The 21,482-nt window shown below is 30.3% G+C and overlaps 1 protein-coding gene across 1 annotated transcript in view; it reads left to right on the top strand.

Moving 5' to 3' along the window:
- The first annotated feature begins 266 nt into the window (after positions 1 to 266).
- LOC119671555 overlaps positions 267 to 21,482 on the top strand; it is a 55,724-nt gene continuing 34,508 nt past the window's right edge. Inside the window, exon 1 of the mRNA XM_038082249.1 lies at positions 267 to 2,139. Within this exon, the coding sequence (XP_037938177.1) occupies positions 1,998 to 2,139 (142 nt within the window). The 5' untranslated portion in view covers positions 267 to 1,997. The remainder of the gene's footprint in view (positions 2,140 to 21,482) is intronic.

Below are 21,482 nucleotides of genomic sequence, written 5' to 3'. Positions count from 1 at the left end.
ACTAAAGTATTCTCACAGACTAATAGGTCAATTTCTTGTTTTTGTTAAAAATAAATATTAAAAAAACAACGAATTATTTTACAATTTTTATTTAATATATAAATATAATATCTATACATATATATTGCAGTATTTAATTTAAAAAAATTTGTTTATAATACAAAAATAAAAAAAAAAAATCATTTTAAAACTGCATATGAATCAATAAATATCTTAGTAAAATATTTCTCTTTTAATATCTCAAAGCGTCTCTTAAACTCATTTCAGTGCAACTACATTCCCTCTCTTCAGACTTATCTGGCCACGTGCTAAGCCAAACAATAAAAAAGCCGACTGTGCCGACTAAGACTTTCACAAAACATTAACTAAAGCCGTCAGACTAATAACAAACGCTGGAACTGTTTACTACGATTACCGGTTTGGCATCAGCTGATTGGACAGGTTTCTTGGCTCGCATAGTAAAACGTCGAATTCATTTTCATTCATAAAATCCAAATAAACAAACTCTCGACTTGAAGTTCATCCGCTCCAACAGAAAATGAACTCCAGACGTAAACAGAGACTCAAGCCGTTGAGAGCGACAAACTGAGCTTAAAACTTACTAACAAGCAGAAACCGAGCTCAGATCGTTTACAGCGTTCGGGCAGAGCGCTTATCTTGCATTTGGAGACGTTGAGTTGAGTTTTGCGGACGCCGTTGTCTTGCGCGTTTCGTTTTGAGATACTTTTGAAACCGAATTTTATACTAAATTTTTATACTAAAAAAAAAGTGATTTCATACGCACTTGACTTGGTTACGAGATACGAGATAGCAATACCAAGCTAATTTAGTAAAGGCTATTGACGGACATTGGCTTAACAACAGGCAACTTGTTTTCTTATGGGAACTGTGGGTCTATCATTAGAGATCTGCTAAGGTGATTACAAAGCGGAAGCGTGCGTGCAAATTTATTAGGATTTGTGTTTATCGTTCAATTGCTGGCGTTGGCTGTATCGGATGCCAAAAGAGTTCCGTGTATAAAGAGGAAAAAATAATTAAACTTACAGTGTTAAACAATTTTTAATTTTACAAAAAAATTTTATAACATAAATAAAGGAGAAAAACAATAAACCAGCGTGCTAACTGGATTTTGCAAAGCACTATAAAATAAATAAAAATAAAAAAGTTAAATTAAATTATAAAGCAACATTTACTATATCAGCAACAACTATTAAATATTAACAACAACAACAACAACAACAACAATAGCAACAACAACTGCTACTACTTTTCAAAACTATTGTATTTTTGCATTGAATATAAATTTTCTGCACTAATAATTCCAAAGGCAGCAAAAAATTATATACAAAAAGTGTTTCAGTTTCAATTTTGAATTTTGTGTTGTTTTTTTTAACATTTGCTGACCACATTACGAAATTATATGGATTGCAAGTGCTGAGTGAAGTGAAGTGAACCAGTGGCAGTGGCAACAACACTTGTTTTCCTACTTGAAACGTGATAAACAAAAATTAATATCAACTTTTTCTTGAAAATATTATAATAAAAAATTAAATAAATACATAAAGCATAAAGCATAAAACATAAAAAATTAATAATAAAAAAAGTAAACAAACACTGCCTAGAGTAACAGTGACCCCAGCTCAAACCTGAACGAGACGGTGCCCACTTCGCCACACTCGAAACTCGAATCATCAACAAACCAACGAAAGTCGAGCCAACGAAAGTGAAATTTCTTCGGTCTTCCACTAGTTTGTTGACTTCGCATGAAATTTTGGTGTTCTGCTGGTCTGCTGGTCTGCTGCTCTGCTGCCTTCGATGACTTAAGTCTTAATACCGCTTAAGATTGTCTACAGCTGCTGTCATTAAGCCAAATTGAAAGTGTATCTCTTTCCCAAAATCAAAAATTCGAAAGAAGCGTACAAAACTAGCTATTTGCAGTTATCTGAAGTGAAATTAACTTCAACTTACAAAAACTTTCTTTGGCTTTTAACCGTAAAATGTTGCATAAATTAAATTTTTCGACCAAACTTTTGGTGCTAGGCTTAGTGTGTCTACTCTTAGTAGACAACAACTTAGCTAAACCAAAACAGGATAAAAAGGATGCTGCTGCTGCTGAAGCAAAGGATGCTAAAAAGAATGGTAAGTTAGACTTTGAAAAATTTTTAAATAACATTTGTATTATTAGAAAATACGAAAAGAAAATTTTTTTTAATTAAACTGAAATTATGGATAACATCGTATATCATATTATGACACCATCATATATAGTACATGGGTATTTAATTTAGTTACTATCCCATACGTAAATATTCGTATTAACCTAAGAGACAGCTATTACTTTTATACTAAAAGATAATTTAGATACTTCAAATACTAGTTGAAAGTTTTGGTAACTCTTCTATTGGTCCTTCAAGAATAAAATTAGTTGACGGGATTATAATGTTTATCTAGTAGCTTTAGTCTTTGTAACTTCAGTCAAAAAATATATTATTTTTTTGTGAATTAAAGATTTTCATAGAAATATAGGAGTCCTTTCAACATCGTTTTATTTTCATAAAAATGCAGGGATCCCAATAAAACCCACTTGACTAATTTTTCTTTGATATGCAGAAATCCTTGCGAAATCCTTTTGCGGACGTTTCAGCGAAATTCTTTCATTTAATCAAAAAGTTTATGTTTGAAGATACAGGAATAATTGCAGAATTAATTTTCGATCGATGTACCAAATGTTGCAAAAAAATGAGACTTGGTTTTCATTTCGAATTTCAAAATCAGTCTTCTGAATATGAATTACAACAGCAAGCTTACGTAGCTTGCTCCATATACTCCACTATATGAGAAGAATTCAATCAACTAAGGGAAGATTTAGCAATATCCGTTTATTATATTTTAAGCAAAAAAAAATAGTTTTACAATATACAATGTAGGTTTCCAGTTTTTCTTAGTGCTGATAATTTTCGTACTTATCACATGACGTAATACTTTAATTGCATGATTTTACTGTAATAGAGATTATGATTTTTTAGAGATTGTATAATGTACTAAGCCTTGGTGATCTATTACTGTGTACTCACCCAACCATTCAAAATCATTTTGTGCCATATATAAAGCTAAAGATGTGCTTATAGGGAAGGTCTTGTAGCTTGCTAAGAACTTCTTAAAAATCGGTTTCTAGAATGTTTTATCTTTGTTGCTATCGCATAAGTTTTCATGAAGATTCGTGGGCCACTTAGACATACTGAATCAGCATTATGTTGCTGTCTAAGTCCCGAAGGTCAGAATTATTTCCTGCCTTTTTGAAAGGCTAAGATGCTCTTCATGATATTGGCCTGCAGCTAGCTTAGATCTTATAGAAAGTACATCCCTAGAAGATTTAACCTGTGTTCCTCGTACGCTAGCAAAGCTGAGCTGATGTGAAGCACTTTTCCATCTTACTCACAAATGTGGTAGAATTTGAATCTTCCAAATTGCTTTCATAACCGATACTCAGCTGTCAGCATTCTCATCATAACCCTGAGAACTGAGAACTTTAATTTAAAAAATATCGTTCAATTCAAGAAGAGGCCAAATTCCTTACAGTTGTCTGCATATCGTTACAAGAATTATAATATTTAAGCATCATCGTCATCCATAGCTATGTCCATGTACGACATAATCTTGTTTTACGACATTCTTCCATTATTTTCAAATTTCTTTTTTATCTTCCACTAGGTGACATTCATATCTCTCAGATCTTGTCGAACACTGTTATTTTATCTCTTTCTCGGTCTTTCTTTTCTTCTCGCTGTTCTAACTTCACTCTCGAAAATTCTGGGTGCTGCTCTTCCTTCAGACATTCGCACTTCCTATTCAGTTTCACAGTTGCTTTTTTATGTGCTTGACTGTTGTGTCACCTTCCATCAGTTGATGAAGTTCATCATTAAATCTTATGCGATATTCTGAATTTCTTTCTTGCACTGTTCCAAATATTTTTCTTATAATCCTGCTTTCAAATACCGCCCGTTTGCTTGCTTCGGCATCAATTAATCTAAAGGTTTCACTCCCATAAGTGACTACCGTGACTATAATGTTTAATGGTAATAAATAAATTTTATAATATTTACTAAGTTTTTGTTATTTATGGTATTGGAAATACATATTTTGATAATATTTTCGAATATTTATTCGACATTTGTAAATCAGTTCAACAATTTATTTACGATCGCAAACATTTGATCAGCTGTTAAATTTACTTCCTACCAGGCAGTGATTATGCAAATTAATGTGTGAATATTAAATTAACTGATTTATAAATAAATCGAAGTGAAAGATACTTGTCGATTGCAGTTTTTATTTTATTTTAATACTCGTAATTTTATATTGAAACAAGGCATAAACTGTAAACTTTGAAGCGCCAAAAGCGAACGATAAAAATTGATTGCCATTGAACCACTTCAACTCGTTTCGGCTTACTCAGACTTTTTTAAACCCTCAATAAATTGATAACAACAATAATAATGATAAAAATAATGATAATAATGAAAATAATTAACATGAAAATAAAAAGTAAACATAATTTTGAATTTATTTCGACAAATAAAAAATTGACGTGAACTGCTACATTCGCTCAAAATCCGGAGAAAGTATGGCCCTTGGCGATCGTTGATTACTGGAAACCTGAATTGAGCTTCACTTCAGTCAAATTTATTTATTATTGTTTTTTTACAAGAAATTTAATATTTCCCTTGACTTTTATATTTATGAAGTGTCAAATCACATAAATTGATTTAAATGAACCCGACAGAAATAAATTTAAAAAGATTTTTTTCTGATCGGATAATTAGCATCATTAAAGCGTCAATCAAGCGGCAAACGACTTGAAATGTGGCTAACACTTGCAGTTGAGGAATTTAGCGCTTTTATTAGCCGTTCACATCACTTTGTATCTTTTCCGAATGACTAGCCTTACAAGGGTTTAATGAGCAGTGATAGTATCATTAAGTAATTTAATTTTTTTAACAGTGAATGTATCTCACTCAGCTCACAGATAATTGAAATTTGTTGTTGCATTTCAATGCATTTAATGCAACTTCGGAAGACCTGCCTTTCAGTCTAGTTTGCATGTTGGTGGCATTTTGTCAACAGTTGAATGACGTTATCCGCCCAACTGCAGATACTTTGCTCACTTTGCATATTGCATAATTTATGAGTATTTCTACACTCTTTCTTTAGCAGCTTCATTTAGGAATAAATTACCTAACATCTTCAACAATTTCAATGGATACTTATGCTCTGTGAATTAAAAATTGTTTATATAAAACTCTTTTCTGTTGTGCTTTAAGAAAGTAAAGTCAATAAACTTTTAAATCTTGTTTGCTCATGTTAAACTACCAGCACATTTTTTGGTATGTATCTTCACGTAATCATGTTGTAGGTACTGCGCTCATCATGGTACCTCTGTGTTATTATGTCATGCGGTCTTAGGTATATCTACTTTTGTTTCAGTTAAGTTTTACACGGTTTGACTTAGTGAACTCTGCTGTTTATGGCTTGGTTACTGTGAAACTTCATTAAGTTTTATTTCTTCTATGTTAGATTTTGCAGAAAATTTTTGCCAACAATGAGAAAATTTGTTTAATATCTGAACTTACTTATTGTATTTTGAAATATGTAATTTGAAACTGAAAAGTTTTCAGTAATAGAGAGACCTAAAAATACATAAAAATCAAGTAATATGAAATAAACTTAAATAAATATTAATTTGAAAGTACAAATGAAGCTCTTAACTTCAATATTGCCATCTCAAAAATACTAAATATTAAATAGCACATAATGGTATTAAATACAGTGTACAGATAAGGAAAACACTATTAGTAGCAATTAGAAAAGCTATTCTAAGTAGTATATAGATACTTATTATTCATTGTGCTAGTTGCAGTACTCTTCTTTATTGTATTTAGTGCTTTTGTGCTCATTTCTTAAAAGGAATATATTTATGTTAATTTGTTAATTTGGCTTAGTGCACCAAAAATGCAGTAAAAAAAAAATAAAATTATTTAAAGATTTTTATATACCATAACCAATGCGTTTCATTTTTCCTTGTATGATGTGATGTCCTTACAACCCCTTGCAATGTTCCTACAATGAACACAATGTTACATCAGCTGAGGTTTGGGCTCGTATAACTATAGTCATACAAACCAATTTCTTCGATTATCTGATATAAGTACATCATAGACCTCGTCTATTTTATTGGATTGATTCTACCATTTGAAACCTGATTAAGTAATTGGTTTATTTTATAGGTTACGTAGTTTGATAACCATAGTGTAGCATTTATAGCATCATTTCAAATTGCGCATAAAAATGATAAAAGCCATAAAATATCTATAGAGACATTAAATATTAACAGTAGTTAAAGTCACAATAAATAAAAATTTATAATAGTTTTCTTTTGCATGACTGTATAAAAGTTATACAACTTAGTTAAAGCTGTATAAGTATAATTCTTATTGTCTAATATCTATTCAGAAATTTCATTCATGATACAGCATGAATTCTTATGGTCAAGAAATCAATAACAACATGCTAATATAAGACAAGACTTATGATAGCAGTTACTAAATATTTCAGATATTATGAAATTATCAATTCACACCTACAATTTAAGATTGAGAACCTTAAATATAAGGCAGCTTACTAAATATTTAATATTTTCACGTAAATTAAATTCTAGCACGCGAACAAACAAGACAACATCGCTGTTATTGTAAATTTATTATATTTTTTTTACAAGTTTTGCATTTACCTTATTGCTTCTTGTTCCTTTATGCTTTTGAACTCAACAACAGGTATGGCAATGCCCTCGCAACAATAATTGTCAAATAAATACATATAAGTGGCGTTCTTGAATATTTTTGTAGGAAACCTTTGTTAGTTAAAATCCATAAAATCATTAATAAAAAAATCATGGAATAAGCTTAATTATCAATGGATTTCTTTTTAATATACATTATACAACATTATTGAGTTTTCTCAATTTACTTAAGAAAGCGCCCCAATCAAAGCTTCTTCGAACCCTTCAAGTAATATTATTTTGATATTGTATTGTTTCAGTCAAAAATATGCTCTGGCTTCTGCATGACCCCATCGACAAAGGGCAGATATAATTATAGGTTGAAGCGTTTAACCCAAATTTAAGCAGAAATCACTTCTTCGATGGCCAAACTGTTATAATAAATAACTGAATTCAATATCAGACCCAGCGGCAATATTTGTTTGAACAAAAGTTCAAAAAGTTAATTGCAGTCAAGCGCCTTTGTGTAAAAAACTTTGTTCGCCTTTTGTTAATAACTTAAAGCAGAAAAAAGTATAAAAAAAACTGTTTAAATAATTTTTCTCAAAATTTAAGAAAAACCGTTTTACAGTAAAATTAATATAAAAACTGACAGACGACCATGCAAATTCTGCTCTTTAAAAGCATTTTTTTTTTATTAAATAAAAAAAGAAAAAACAAAAAAAGACAATAAAAAATTATAATTTCATTGTTTTTGCGCAGACAAGTGAAGCAATTGTTCTTCACTGCATTTGAACTTTTTTTTTTGCGGCTTTTTTAATTTCAACTACAAATTTGGTGGCGTAAAGGAGCTGTCAGATGTTAAATACCACAAAAAAAAAACACAAAAAAAATTAAACTAAATGAAAAACCGTAATAAATGTAATAACAAAGAAAAAAGTATACGCCTGCGCAACTTTCACACGCCCTACGGCACTCCGGCGGCGTTGGCTTTGTGCAAAAATTTTCATTAATATTTTTAACTTTTTTCTAATTTTGTTTTGTCTTCTTTCAATTGTTTTACGCCTTTGGTTTTATGTTATATTATTTTATTTGCAGATTTGTTTTTTATATCATAAGCATTGTTTTTTTTTAATATTGCTTATATTGTATAAACCAGAAAAAAATAAAAAAACAACTAAAAATTGGGGGCGTTATACATAATTACAACAAATGCGCATTACACGCAACCCAAATGTTCACTGAGCTTAATTATGCTGTGAAGCAGCAACAAAACATGATAAAAACAAAAACAACAAGTACTACTGCGCACAGTAGGCTACTATGTAACAGCCACACACAAGCACACACAAGCACACACAATTCGTTTGAAGTTCGATTGCGTTAACAGGTCGAGCATGTCTCATGCACTCAATTGGCTTCATTAAGGTGTTTATTGTCAATTGGAAATTATGTGAAAATAATGCTGAGCTGCTTGAGATGAGACTCTCAAGCTTTTCGTGAGATGTTGCAATATTTCTTTTTGTTGTTGTTTTTTTAGTTACAAATGAGTGTCATATTTGCGAATCACATCATATTTACATTATTTACATAAGTATTTGTATGAAGGTTTCATATTTTACAATTTATTGCTTTTATTTACTTATTTAGCTAATTAGTCTACTTTGGTACACTGCAACAAATAATAGTTGATTTCTTTTGTAGTGGTGTAGTTTTACGTGTGAGTAATGGAGACGTACCTATATTGCTAAAGCATTCTTTTTGTCGTGGGAATCAATAATATATACAGTTACTGTATGTTTTATTATCACTTTTATCTGATAAATAATATTTTAATGACACATACCATACTCAAGAAATAGTGGAGATTAAATTTAGTTTTTATAACAGTTCTCGCACACTTTACTGCATTTAGTTGGTTGAAATATTACTCATGCTTTGATACAGTTTCTGTTTGTTTTATGTCACTTTTACCTGATAAATAATATTTTTATATCCCATGCCACACTTGAATAATAGTGATGATTAAATTTAGTTTTTATAACAGTTTTCGCTAAGTTTTCTGCATTTAGTGCATTGAAATTTTACTCATGCTTTGATACAATTTCTGTATGTTTTATGTCACTTTTATCTGCCACATTCGAATAATAGTGAAGATTAAATTTAGTTTTTATAACACTTTTCGACAAGTTTACTGCATTTAGTGGATTGAAATTTTACTCATGCTTTGATGCTGTTGAATAGGTGATGAAATCAATACATACATAATTTATTATTTCCACTATTTTTTTATAACTTTTATTTATTATACATATATTTAAGAATTTTAATTATTCTAAATACTCAAACGAAAGAGTGAACAGTAAAAAAAAATAAAATTATTTAAAATTTGTGAATACCAACATAAATGTTAAATTACGTCCCTTAATGTTAATGTTAAAATAAATCTTAATTTAACAACCTATTTGAAAGGCATATGTCTTGCTAAAAATTACTAGCTTCGATAGGTTCACCAAGTTCTCTTTGTATTTTACTTGCTTCGTTTGTTGCTGCTCAAATTTACTAAATTTCTAAACGTTAATTTGGTTGTTCATCAATTCATCACTTTCATACTCCCTTATATTTCATATCAGGAGCTTTAAATTAATTCGTCTATTTTATACTCCCTTATGTCTATCTATAAGTATATCGCTATTAATGGCATTTTTATTTTATTTATTTAACCACATTAATTGCGGTTTATATACGCAGATAGTTGTGTGTTAGTATTGAAATCAGATTCCTATTTCTCCAAATTTAACCATCCCTCTCCACCCTAGCTCATGTTCCTCTTTCATACAGCCTATAAAAGTTTTATCGAAATCAGTATGATACTTCCCGATTGTATAATATTTATATAAATATACAAATCTATATATAAATATTTTATTCATATATTATTTTTGTTGAAAATGAAATTTCCTAAAGAAAAAGTAAAAATTAATAAAATCCCGATTGAAGATTTAAGTATTTTGTTTTCAATTAAACTTTTTACAATAAAAAAAATTACACAGTTACATATTTATTAAATACTATGTTATATTCCGTGGCAATTGGTAATGGAAATTAATGATTTAGTATTGTATATTGAAATAATTCAATTACCTCTTGATTAAAGCTTCAACTTATATAAAATTCATCACGAATTGCATAAAAAAATGAAAATCTGTGATTTCAAAAGCACCTAAAATGATTTAGAAATCATAGGGCCTCTCTCCTTCATTGCCTCATGACAAATGTGATTTGCTGTGATTTGCTGTGATGTGTTGCCAATCACTTCGAAACGTTTGATGTATGGACTGGCTGTGCGCTATTGACTTTAACGTGGTAATTGTTGCGGCTGTCAATCACATTAGCATACAAAAACAGAAAAGTTTATGCCTATTTATTTGTGTATAAATTTATTTGTTTTTAAAATATGTGCCTTTTTATCTACGCAATGATTACAAAACGCCACAGTCATGAAATATGCAAAATACCCTGTGGTGCAGCGTGTAACGCAATGGACCACTCGAAAGCGGTCAAGAAATGCACTCACGGCATGAAATTCGTTCATAATTAATCGAAAGCAGTGAAACTATTAATTAAATTTTATATTCACCAAAACAAAAAATATATTCACAAATTAATGATTTAAGTTTTGGAAATTTTTACATAACAAATATAATTCACTCCGAAAAAATTCCATAAACTTGCAACGCCTGCCACTGCCGGTAGCTGAACAGTAGCCGAAGTCGCTTTTAAAATTTCAATGAAAATTTAAAATTTTTAATTAATAATTTAATTTTAAATAAGGAAACTCAATACTACATAACCTAATTTGTGTGTGCGTATTTAATTTAATGGGGAAATTTAAAAAACTGATCTCCAGCCAACGCTTTTGTATTTAAATTTTTAGCAATATTTTGGTTTAAAAAACAGAAAGAGAAAGAAAAAATTCAATAAAATCTGAAATCACAAATCAACAAACATTTCTTTTTATTCATTTATTTTATTTATTATTATTAAGTTTTAATTAATCTGGTTTTTATAGCGGTCTCAAGACCTACGATTTTGAATTTATGCAATGCTGCACTCATTTGTCACTGATACATATTCATAAATTTTATTTCTGATTAAAATAAAAGATATCAGGAATATCAAATTACTGTTTCTGCATATATGAATTCATTAGGTGATTAGAGTTTTTATAGAAATTATTAATTTTTATTAGCTTATTAAAATTCATGTAGTTTTAATTATTCCAATCAGTAATAGCTCACTTTAAACTAAATTATTATTATTGATCTTAATCAAATGTAGTGAGTAAATAAAGTTAATTGATTTTTTTTATATATAAATATGGATAGGTTTTTAATTAGTTAATAATTAATATAAAAAAAATCACCATAAAATGGTTTCCTATACCATTTAGAATTAATATATTTCAGAATTAAAATAAATGCTCAAATATGCTAAAATTGATCTTTAAAGTTAAAAAATTATTTATCTTAACGCTCTCATAAAGACACAGATTCGGCATTTCTAAGAATCACTCTCCAATACTTACTACTTCATATAGGTAGACAATGGAATAAAGAGGGTGACATAGATATAGTTTCAATAATATTAATTTATGTTAGATCGCGATACTTATGATGTATCACTCGGTACTGATGATGACCGAGTCGAAATATAGAATAGATATAATAAAAAATATTAAACAAACATTGAATTATTTAACAAAAAGTCACCTATAGTCGGATTAAAAAAAATATAAAAACCATTATAAAATAATAGATCGATAAATAAATTCAAAATTTTATATTTTGAGTAATTTTTTCTACTACGCTACGTCTTTTTCTAATGTAGCTTACCGAGGTTTCTAACTTTAGGGACCGATATTTATATCTACATATATTCAGGACATACTGAAATCTAGAGACCAGCATATCCAGAATTGTGTTTGCCACTATTGTAGAATGCAAACAAAGAAAGATCGGTGTGAACCTCTTCAAGAAAATGATCGGGAAAGACTAGTGTTAAAAATAGAAATAGATGAGTTAAAAGAAGCGGGATATTAGCAGTACTAATCATCGGACTGCACAACTTATAGATACAACATCAAATAATGTATTGATCACAGAGATGGCGTGCCATCAGAACGTAAAGTACCTCCACACAAAGGTAAATAGGTACACATCGATATCAATTATTTTAAAGATGTTTATTATTGCGTCTACGCCTCTACCTAATACAATCTCCTTGAATGCCCAAATTTTTTATCTGTTAATGGACAAAACATAGAAAAAACGAAACAAGTAAGTTGATTATCTCAAAATCGTTCAGCTTTTTTGTTAGGCTAACTATATCCACAAATTCCGTTCTTAATTTTAATATGTCGCTATGTGATGTTTTGCACAGAATGTGATATTCAATATAGAAATGAAGTTGGGTTTAGCGGAAAATAATGAAAGTTATGAAAAACAATAACGCGTTTAGAGCCATTTTAACGGCTCTATACAGCTTCTTAACAGCACTAAAATAATTTTTTTTCTTATATTAATATAAAAAGAAATTATTGAGAAATTGCTATTGCAGACATAGTAAATATAAAATTATACTTATTTGATTGAATTTAATATATTTGCAACGCCTATAAGTTCAAAGTTTGGTGAAATAAGCCACATTAGAGAGCTTGTACATTAAGACTGAAAAGTTTTCGGAAATTCTCATTTAAAATTCGCGCGCTGTATATTTTTCGATATTTTAAGTTTATGTAGTTTGGCAGCACTGTCCTTAATTACTATGCCAAAAATGAGCGCGATCTGTCAGACAGTTCGTTTACGGCAGCTGTTGAAACCAGTTCCCCTCAGTAGTGCGTTGCGAAATGTCTTCGACGGTCGTACGACCGTCCTGAAAGGCTTTGTACCACTCATAAACTTGAGTTTTCGATAAAACTGATTCCCCATAAGCCTTTTGTAGCATTCGCAACGATTCTGCACACGAAATTTCGTTCGAAACACAAAATTTGATGCAAACTCTTTGTCCAATATTTTTTTCCATTGTTTTTTTCGCAACGCACTACTGAGGTGAACTGGTTTCAACAGCTGCCGTAAACGAACTGTCTGACAGATCGCGCTCATTTTTGGCATATTAATTGTCCTTAATTGCTGCCAAACTACATAAACTTAAAATATCGAAAAATATACAGCGCGCGAATTTTAAATGAGAATTTCCGAAAACTTTTCGGTCTTAATGTATGTCTGCCTTACAGATACTTTGAGAGATATATTTAGTAAATTTCGAATTATGTTTAAATATATAAAATTCTTTTTAAGTAGAATGTCATGAAGAATTTCTAATTCTTCAAAATTTAGTTAGTTGTTAATAATTTTACTTTAAAAAAAATTTGATTTTAAGCCTTTTCTCGTAGCAGAAGTGTTTTGAAAATATTGTTGAGTGTAGCTTGCTTCCGCCTGATAACTGTAAGGGGTAGTAGTAGTATCCAATGGGTAGCAGTTGTTTAATCTAAGTGTGAAAGTATAACCATACGAAACCTAACCTAACCTTATTGCACCAGAAATTTCTTATACATGAAGTTTTCCATCCTGCTATTGCAAATGGATCTTAAGTTTGTCACAACTGAACGTTGTTTGTCAAGTTATGGGAACGATCGTATTTATACAAATACACCTGAAAATATCGTTGTTTCATTATTAAACATCCAGCTATATGGCAATAATTTTACGTAAAAGACCTTAAAATAATTCAGTTTTGTAAAATATCCCATGAAGTACTCGTGTATTTAAATGGCGTTGCATTTCCTACCTTATGGTAAAAATTTGATCAAAATCTCAATTACAATGATTTTTTCTTTAAATAGACTTTTGGAACCACAAAGTAGATGAACCATTTTTATATTGCATTTTATGTTTCTAGTATATGTCTAGTATATATTCTATATTTTTATTATATTGAAGCTATTTGAGTTTGTGTACTTGTGCACTTTTACTCTTTCTGAACTCGAGGTATTTTTAAAACCCCTCTTTACGCCTTGACTGGATTATTGTTTATCACTTCATCAGACTAAGCAATAATTGACCTCAGATCTGCATACCTACCCGAGAAGCCTGTAACCATTCTGAGATTTGATGACGCGGTGTTGGTAAATTTGTCAGTTTTCGTGAAAAATATCAGAGCTCTATCCTTTATGTATTTTTTGATCAGATCAATCTTTAGGTCCCTGAGGATTTCAATTATTCTAATGTACCATGTCCCTTTGAAAAGTCTTCTCATATCCTGACTATCTGCAATTTCTAGCTAGCGAATAGTAGTGTTTGAAGCTTTGCTTTGGACGCTACGTGTCCATACAGAAGTGACGGACTTATTATTTGGTTATATATCAGTTTCCTGTACTTAGCATTGTTTTTGCTGTCTAAATTTTCTTGACACGTTTTTCCTCAAATTTTTGCTTTTGACCGTTAAAACTACTTTTCAATTCATATTCCAAAAACTATATTCAATTTGCTCTTTTTTTCTTTGTAATTACCACTCAGTTTTACATTCATCCATCAAGTAGATTAAAATTTATGTTTATATAACAAGAGCAAATACGTGTTTCCTGTCTTAAATAGATACTATTATAGTTAACCGTCTTGATTAGCCTCTAAACGATAACAGACGATATGAAACTCGGTCATTATCGATCAAATTATAGTTTTAATTAACTGAAAGTTGAGCCTATGATCCAAAAGTCTGAACTGGCTCATAGTTTCCGCCAACTTAAAATGAAATCGCAGCTCTTGATTTTGATTTTGATTTTGATTAATTTTTAATGATTTAATAAAATTGCAAATTATGATTTTTATTAACTAACTTTTTTTTTATTTAATATTTTATTTGCTGTAGTTTTTATGTAATTTATGCATTTGCTGTGTAGCGATTGTTGCCAAATTAGCGAAAACACAAAAAAGGATTGGTACATTTTTAATGAAGTAATGTATTCAAATTATTTTCTAGATTTGTAAAGGTGCCTTTCACGGTTTCGTGAATGCCAAAAAGCCAAACAAAACCAAACCAAAACCAAAACAAAACAATCTGCACATACTCGTATATTGTTCATATAATTATTTATTTAGTTTATTATTTTATAACTCCAACTCTATTGCTTTACTTATTTTCCAATGAATTTTATTTGCTCCAACTTTTTTTTTGTGTAGTTTTTGGCAAATGCGCGTACGTTAAACTTCACCTTTAAACTAAATTAAGACAATTTTTTGGTAGATTTATCGCATTTCAAAGACTGTGTAATTATCTTTTGAAATCGAAACCGATTGTAAGCCAAGCTCAATTTGGCGAACACATTGCACCTATGGAATAATTGCAAATTTAATACCCACAAAAATCATAGGAGCAACACCTATGAGCATCCGCCACTGCGACTTTCAAAAAGTTGAGTCTTTTGAAAGTACACAAATAACAGCTGAGCTCTGAAATACGAGTAATAAAAGAAGATCTATTAACTACTTAAAAAGTAAAAAAATTGTAAAAAACACGTAATGAAATTGTAAAAAACAAAAAACAAAAACCTAAAACTGTAAAAAAATCATTAATCACAAATTTTTGCTATAATTTTTACTTTACGAAATGTGCCCAAAGGCATTTTAGGTCTCTGGTAAAAAACCTATTGTAAAAACGAAGATTTAATATTTGAATTGAAATTTTTTTAATTTTTTGCATGATTTTCAAAATTATTTATTAATATTTTATTTTAACAGTTTTTAAGCATAAATTATGATATCATTTGTAAGGCATAAAATGTGTTAAAACTCTTAATTTGAGTTCGAGCGGAGTGCGTGCCTCGCCATTAGTTGCTTTAAATATGCGATATTCGTTTTAAATTAAAATATCTTTAAGATTGATTCGCAAAAAATCCACAAAAAACTCAAATGAAATTCAAATAAAATCAATTCGAATAAGACTTCAATGATTGATTGGTCACGCGTAAGACCAATTTACAGGTTTATTTGTTTGATATTAAAATGATTTCTTGTGAATATTTGCAACTTGAACTCTGAAGGATTTCTTATTGTTTTCTTCTTCTTAGTAAGAAGAGTTTGTCTTCTTGATTCAATAGCTCACAAGGTTTATGCAAATTTTTCAAAAATTTAAGTAAAATTTTAATTTACCATTTTCTTAGATAATGTATAATGGCAGTTCATGTTGCAAAAAGAAGCAACTGACTTATGCACTGAAAGCTCGTAATGAGACTTCAATTCTTCCAAAGAATTGTGAGAAAGATTTACGATTTCAACCCGAAAAAAAGGTGATCATCCCATCTTTAGTTTCGCTAAGACTATAGTTTAAACAAAGGAAGTTTCAGAGTAAAAGTGATAAATATATTTTTAATTTTAAATGAAGAATTACGGAGAATAACGCACCAAACAAACTTAAACAGCGAAATAAGAAAATAGAATTATGGTTGGATTGGGCACATATATACTTTGTTAGCCTTTTAAAGATATCGCGCATGCTGCACTTCCTAGGAACCCACAGGGAACTAGGAGCAGAGGCAGATCAGCAATGATCTGGAGAAGCACAATTCAGCTGAGCTGATTGCAATAACACAAAATAGAAACCAGTTGAAAATTTTTGTAGATTTTTTAAGCTCCTAATGAAGTATGGAAATAATAATAATAATAATACAACATTTTCTCCGTGTCGATCACATTACGGACACCTAGAGCAAGAGGCAACGGTGCTTACTATTACCAACGCCATTAAATCACAATGTATAAATCACTTACTGTATGAAACAAAGATTTAAGGCAGTTGGACTAGGAATACAATTTCGCAAATAAAGTGGCAATCAATTGGATCAAAGTTACGTGAAAAGAAAAAAGTGAGGTGAAATTTACATTGTATTGGAAATATTATTGTATTGGAAACACCTTCATGAGCATTTTTATTGTTGTGTTACATTAAAACCTATACCCATATGTCAACTACATCCAAGTTACCTAGTTCTCAACTAGAATGAATTCCGGCAGAAGATTCGAAGAAGCAGTGAAAAAAAGTAAAAACTATTTTCTTTTTCTACACATCTGTTAGGACTACAGACGAAGCGGTTTCAATGTCTTGCATATCGTTTCTTCACTGGCCTGGCATCAATTATAAAGATAGATTTTCCACATCTTTTTAGCTTCTTGTGAAATAACAAAACATTTAACAGGGATATCGCATGTCGTTATTATAGAAACAATGGTTAGTTTAACTTGTCTCCCTTAAGCAAGGTTGAGGGAATAGAGACATTCGCAAGAAAGTGATACTTTCTACAACTTTACACTCCCTCTCCAACCTAACTTAACTGAAATTTTTCTTTAATATCATTGGTAGAAAAAAGGAAAGGATGCCTTGTTTTTATTGTGCTTATGTTTTGTATTCTACAAGAATTTGTACAGAGTAAAGTTCTATTAAGAACTTTCTCTAAGTACTATGTCTTTCTCAACTAAGTAACGAAATTTATTGTACAGAATTTCAAGAATCGAATTTTCATATATGATAGTATGTTTGTGTTTATCTGAATCCGATATATTCATCCAATTACTCTTCTTATTTCTTAAATCCATTATTATAATTATTATTATATTTCGGTAAAATTGCTTAGCGACGATTAAGGTAAAGAACAATGAGCTGAAAACCGGATTAAAACTTGACCTATGCAAGTGTTTTAAAGTTGAGCATATGGCAAATCATAATAAGCTTAAGTGAACTAAAACAATTTTTGATGACTAATTGTTAAATTTATAAATTAAGACTCATATATTAAGATAATCGAGTGTGATGTATCTAAGCTACCAATAATAGATATTCCAACTATAACTAAAAAAACAACTAAAATTACGTGTTCTGCTAAGAGTTTATAACTTTCATATCACCGTGCCCTCTGACGATTTGCCCTGCATGCTGACTGAAAATCGATATAGCATCGAAGTGAATTGGATTTATATAATAATTCTAGATTAGAGTGTGCCAGCAGAGATATTGTGGATCGCAACGGTTTCCATTCTGTTGCTTGCTATGCAGGCATAGATAACCATGTAAAGTTATTAACTAATCTTACAATGTTAAAGAAATAATTAAATCTTCAACAATTCGCTGATTTGTTTTGCTATATTAATTAAATCTAAGAAATATTAACAATTTCTGAGAAAAAAAATATAAGTTAAAATCAATTTAATTTTATATCGTAGACAACTTGGCGTATCTGTAAGCAAGCGCACGAAGTCTAAGTACATTTTGCAATATTCGTATTAACAACTGAACCTTAGTTACGGTTGCTTGCATATGTAACTTTGAAATACTTTTAGTTTTACTGTACATTTTATTAATATATAGATATATTATATCTTAATGAGCACGAACAATAATGTAGCGCTAAGGAATTTTCTTATTTGTAGTTTAAAAATTTAAGTATTATTAGTTAAAATTTTTTCCGTCTTCAAAGTTATTGACCCAGTTAGCAAAAAAAAAATATATATATATAATACATAAGAAACTTTTATGACATTTAAAGCACAAAACATATTTACAATTTTTTAAACGAAATGTAAAGATCTTTTGGGTTTATCTCACGATAAGCCAGCCCAACAGGATGTCAACTGCTTGACATTACATCACTCCAATGATAATATGTATAGGTATGTGAAACAATTAAAGTTCAAAAAATATATTTATGTAAAACGAGTACCTAAATAAAAACGAAATTGACTTTTATGTGTGATTTTTTGGGAACATGACGACATTAATCAACAACTCAAAGTACAAATAAAAGATTATCTCATACAAAATTGATTAATGTTTCAATGACTGACACGTAAAAGAAATCATAAAACTTTTGTGTGTCAGAAAAGTGAGATACAAAAATTAAATGTGCCAAAAAGGCTTTCTGTAAAGCTATATAATACATTAAAAAGGGTACAAATCACACGTCTTAATTATAAAAATTACGTGACCAGTGAATCTCTTCATAAATGCACATAAGTCAGCCGCTTAAATGCTGGAAGATGCAACTGTGACCGCAAGAGAAAATATTTTTTTTTTAATTATTCCTAAACAATAATCCAATAGTCCATATGCAGAAATATCCCACAAGCAAAAATGACTCATTTCGGCACGTATTTCAGCCATAAAATGATTCGCAAAAACCTGGTCTGTACTTAGCATGCACGTCTGTACAATTATTTAACAAGGTTAAGGTTAAAAAGTTAGTTCACACGTACGAAAATACTTCATATCCGAAGCAAAAATATTCAAAATTTAAAACTGAAAACTGAAAACAAAACAAATGAAATTTTGGCTACAAATCTGAGCCCACAGTAGTCGCCGCTCTGAGTTTGATTTGCATACAGAAAGAAGTCTATAATTTATGCAGCTCACATATCAGCTAAGTAAGTAAATTAAGTGCCAACCGCAAGAATTAAAAATATAAATTCAAATAATATTTATAACGCTCTCAATCGATTCTGCTGAACCGATTTAGTTGGCTTGGCTTATTAAATCACCACTTCTGCCACTTCAGATCTCTTCAGCCGTAGCTCTTAATGAATCTGTTTGGCTTGGTTTGGTTTGGTTTGTATTATTTAACAAATTTTTTGCTTTCAATAGCGAAACAGTTCACTTCGCATGCGGCAACGTAATCAATTTAATGAGAACTGTTATTGTCAGAAATGGTGGGCAACTCAGCGCGGTATTTGCTACACACCCTGCTCTATGCACATGCAGTTATGGATTATGCAACCCTAGCAAGAAATTCTTTGTGGCATGATTACATAAAATACAAGTAATTCTTAATCGCCCAGAACTGCAGTAGTAAGCACCAGGCACACGTATGATGTGATAAGTTCCACTGAGACATTTGCTGCCCATTTGGTTAAGTAAGCTCAATTCAATGCAGTCTTTTGATATATTACCAGCGAACTGATCTCATTGTCAACAGGAAAGTTTTACATGATTTACACACAAATTGCATGTGTGGTCGATTTTCAACAAATATTTGACGTTTGAGATACTTTGTTTGTATTCATTAATTATAGTACCAATAATGGCTTGAGATTTGTTTAGTGTCTAATTAAATTCAACTAAAAATACAGTTAAGCTAAGTATATGATATTTACCATTATTAAATTTAAATAACAATTTTATTATTTAACAAAGATTTAACACAAGCATTTTGTATTCAAAATTGAATATAATTTGATTTTTTTTTTCGGTGAAGACAAACCGACCATTGTCGGAATGGTGTGAACGACTCCCTATTTTACTTATACATACTATACGAACTATAACACTGCCTCTTCGAAGAGAAATAGTTTCACTCAGAACAGCTTTCACATTAGATCCGGAAGTATCCCTTTTATGTTGGCATCTCTTACTTTATGACCAGCTTCCAAACTTATTTTTAGATAAGTTTTTATGATCTTATAATTATATATGAAACCATAGATTGTACGCTACAAACCGACTAGGAGCATCAATACATAGGTACATTACTATTGTTAATTATAATTATAAAGATACTAAATGGCAAGGTATTAATTGGCAAAAAACTGATTGGTTTGAAGACTTTTAGCGTTCCAAGACAATGCATTGGTTCTGATGTTCTCTTTAGTGTTTGTGTTAGAAATTAGTCTCGTTAAGTTCAGCTCGATAATGATTTTTAATTATATTCCAAAATCAGATTTTTTTACGTTATACGGTGCGTTTATTGGACCTTGCACGTCAACAATATAGAAGGGAAAACAGTTTCAGCCATCGGTACGGTTTTCAAGATATTGTCCTATACCAAAAGTTCAGAAATTGTTATGCTTGTAACCAGAACAAGAAAAATTCCTTCCATGTGGCTACTATTCTCAAATACATTATTACTAATACTATAGTTATATGTGGTCAAATATTAGTTGTCCACAATACTGTATCCATTTTAGAACTACAGAATCATGCCATTTCTATAGTATAGTATAAAGATTTCTTACACTTCAGCTATATCCATAAAAGTCTTATTATTTTGTAGATCGGCGTGCGACTATTCTGTTTCTGTTAATCCTATGATGTGAAAAATTGTGTTCCTTCCTACATAGCTCACAAGCATCGGTTTCTAACAATTTCAACGGTATTGTTTACAGGTCTATGAAAATTTATCATTCTAGGTTTTTGCTTTCCTTCTCAGAATCGTTCGGAAAGAAAAGTTTGGTGCAACAGGATCTTCTTCCATAAGATCACGTATGGTCGTCTTTACTACTGAAGTCCAGTTTAGCTAGGTTTTTAAAGTGATTTTAATAGCACCCAAAGTCAATTCTATTCCATGGATTGCATTGAGATTGAGCTGATTCATCCATCTCTTTATTATCATGAAAACTACTGTAAGCAGTCAGTTTTAATTTCTTTATTTTAAGAATATTAACTTTTATTTCGAGCGTTATTTTTTTGTATATTTGACTTCATTTGTCTTCATCAAGTGAATTCCTAATATATACTGTATGTAGGTATGCAAGGCACATTATTTCGTTTCTAGCAGCAAAGTACTGCAAGATACCGACTGTATCCGAAATCAGTGAAGAGTTGGTCGAGATCAAACCTGAAGCTTTAATAGTCTATATATACTCTACCTTTACTTTTATTGTTAAAG

This window comes from Teleopsis dalmanni, chromosome 1 (genome assembly GCF_002237135.1).
Source record: "Teleopsis dalmanni isolate 2A chromosome 1, ASM223713v2, whole genome shotgun sequence".
NCBI classification, from domain to species: domain Eukaryota; kingdom Metazoa; phylum Arthropoda; class Insecta; order Diptera; family Diopsidae; genus Teleopsis; species Teleopsis dalmanni.
The sequence above is the reverse complement of the archived record's forward strand: the minus strand, read 5'-3'. Positions and strand labels throughout refer to the sequence as shown.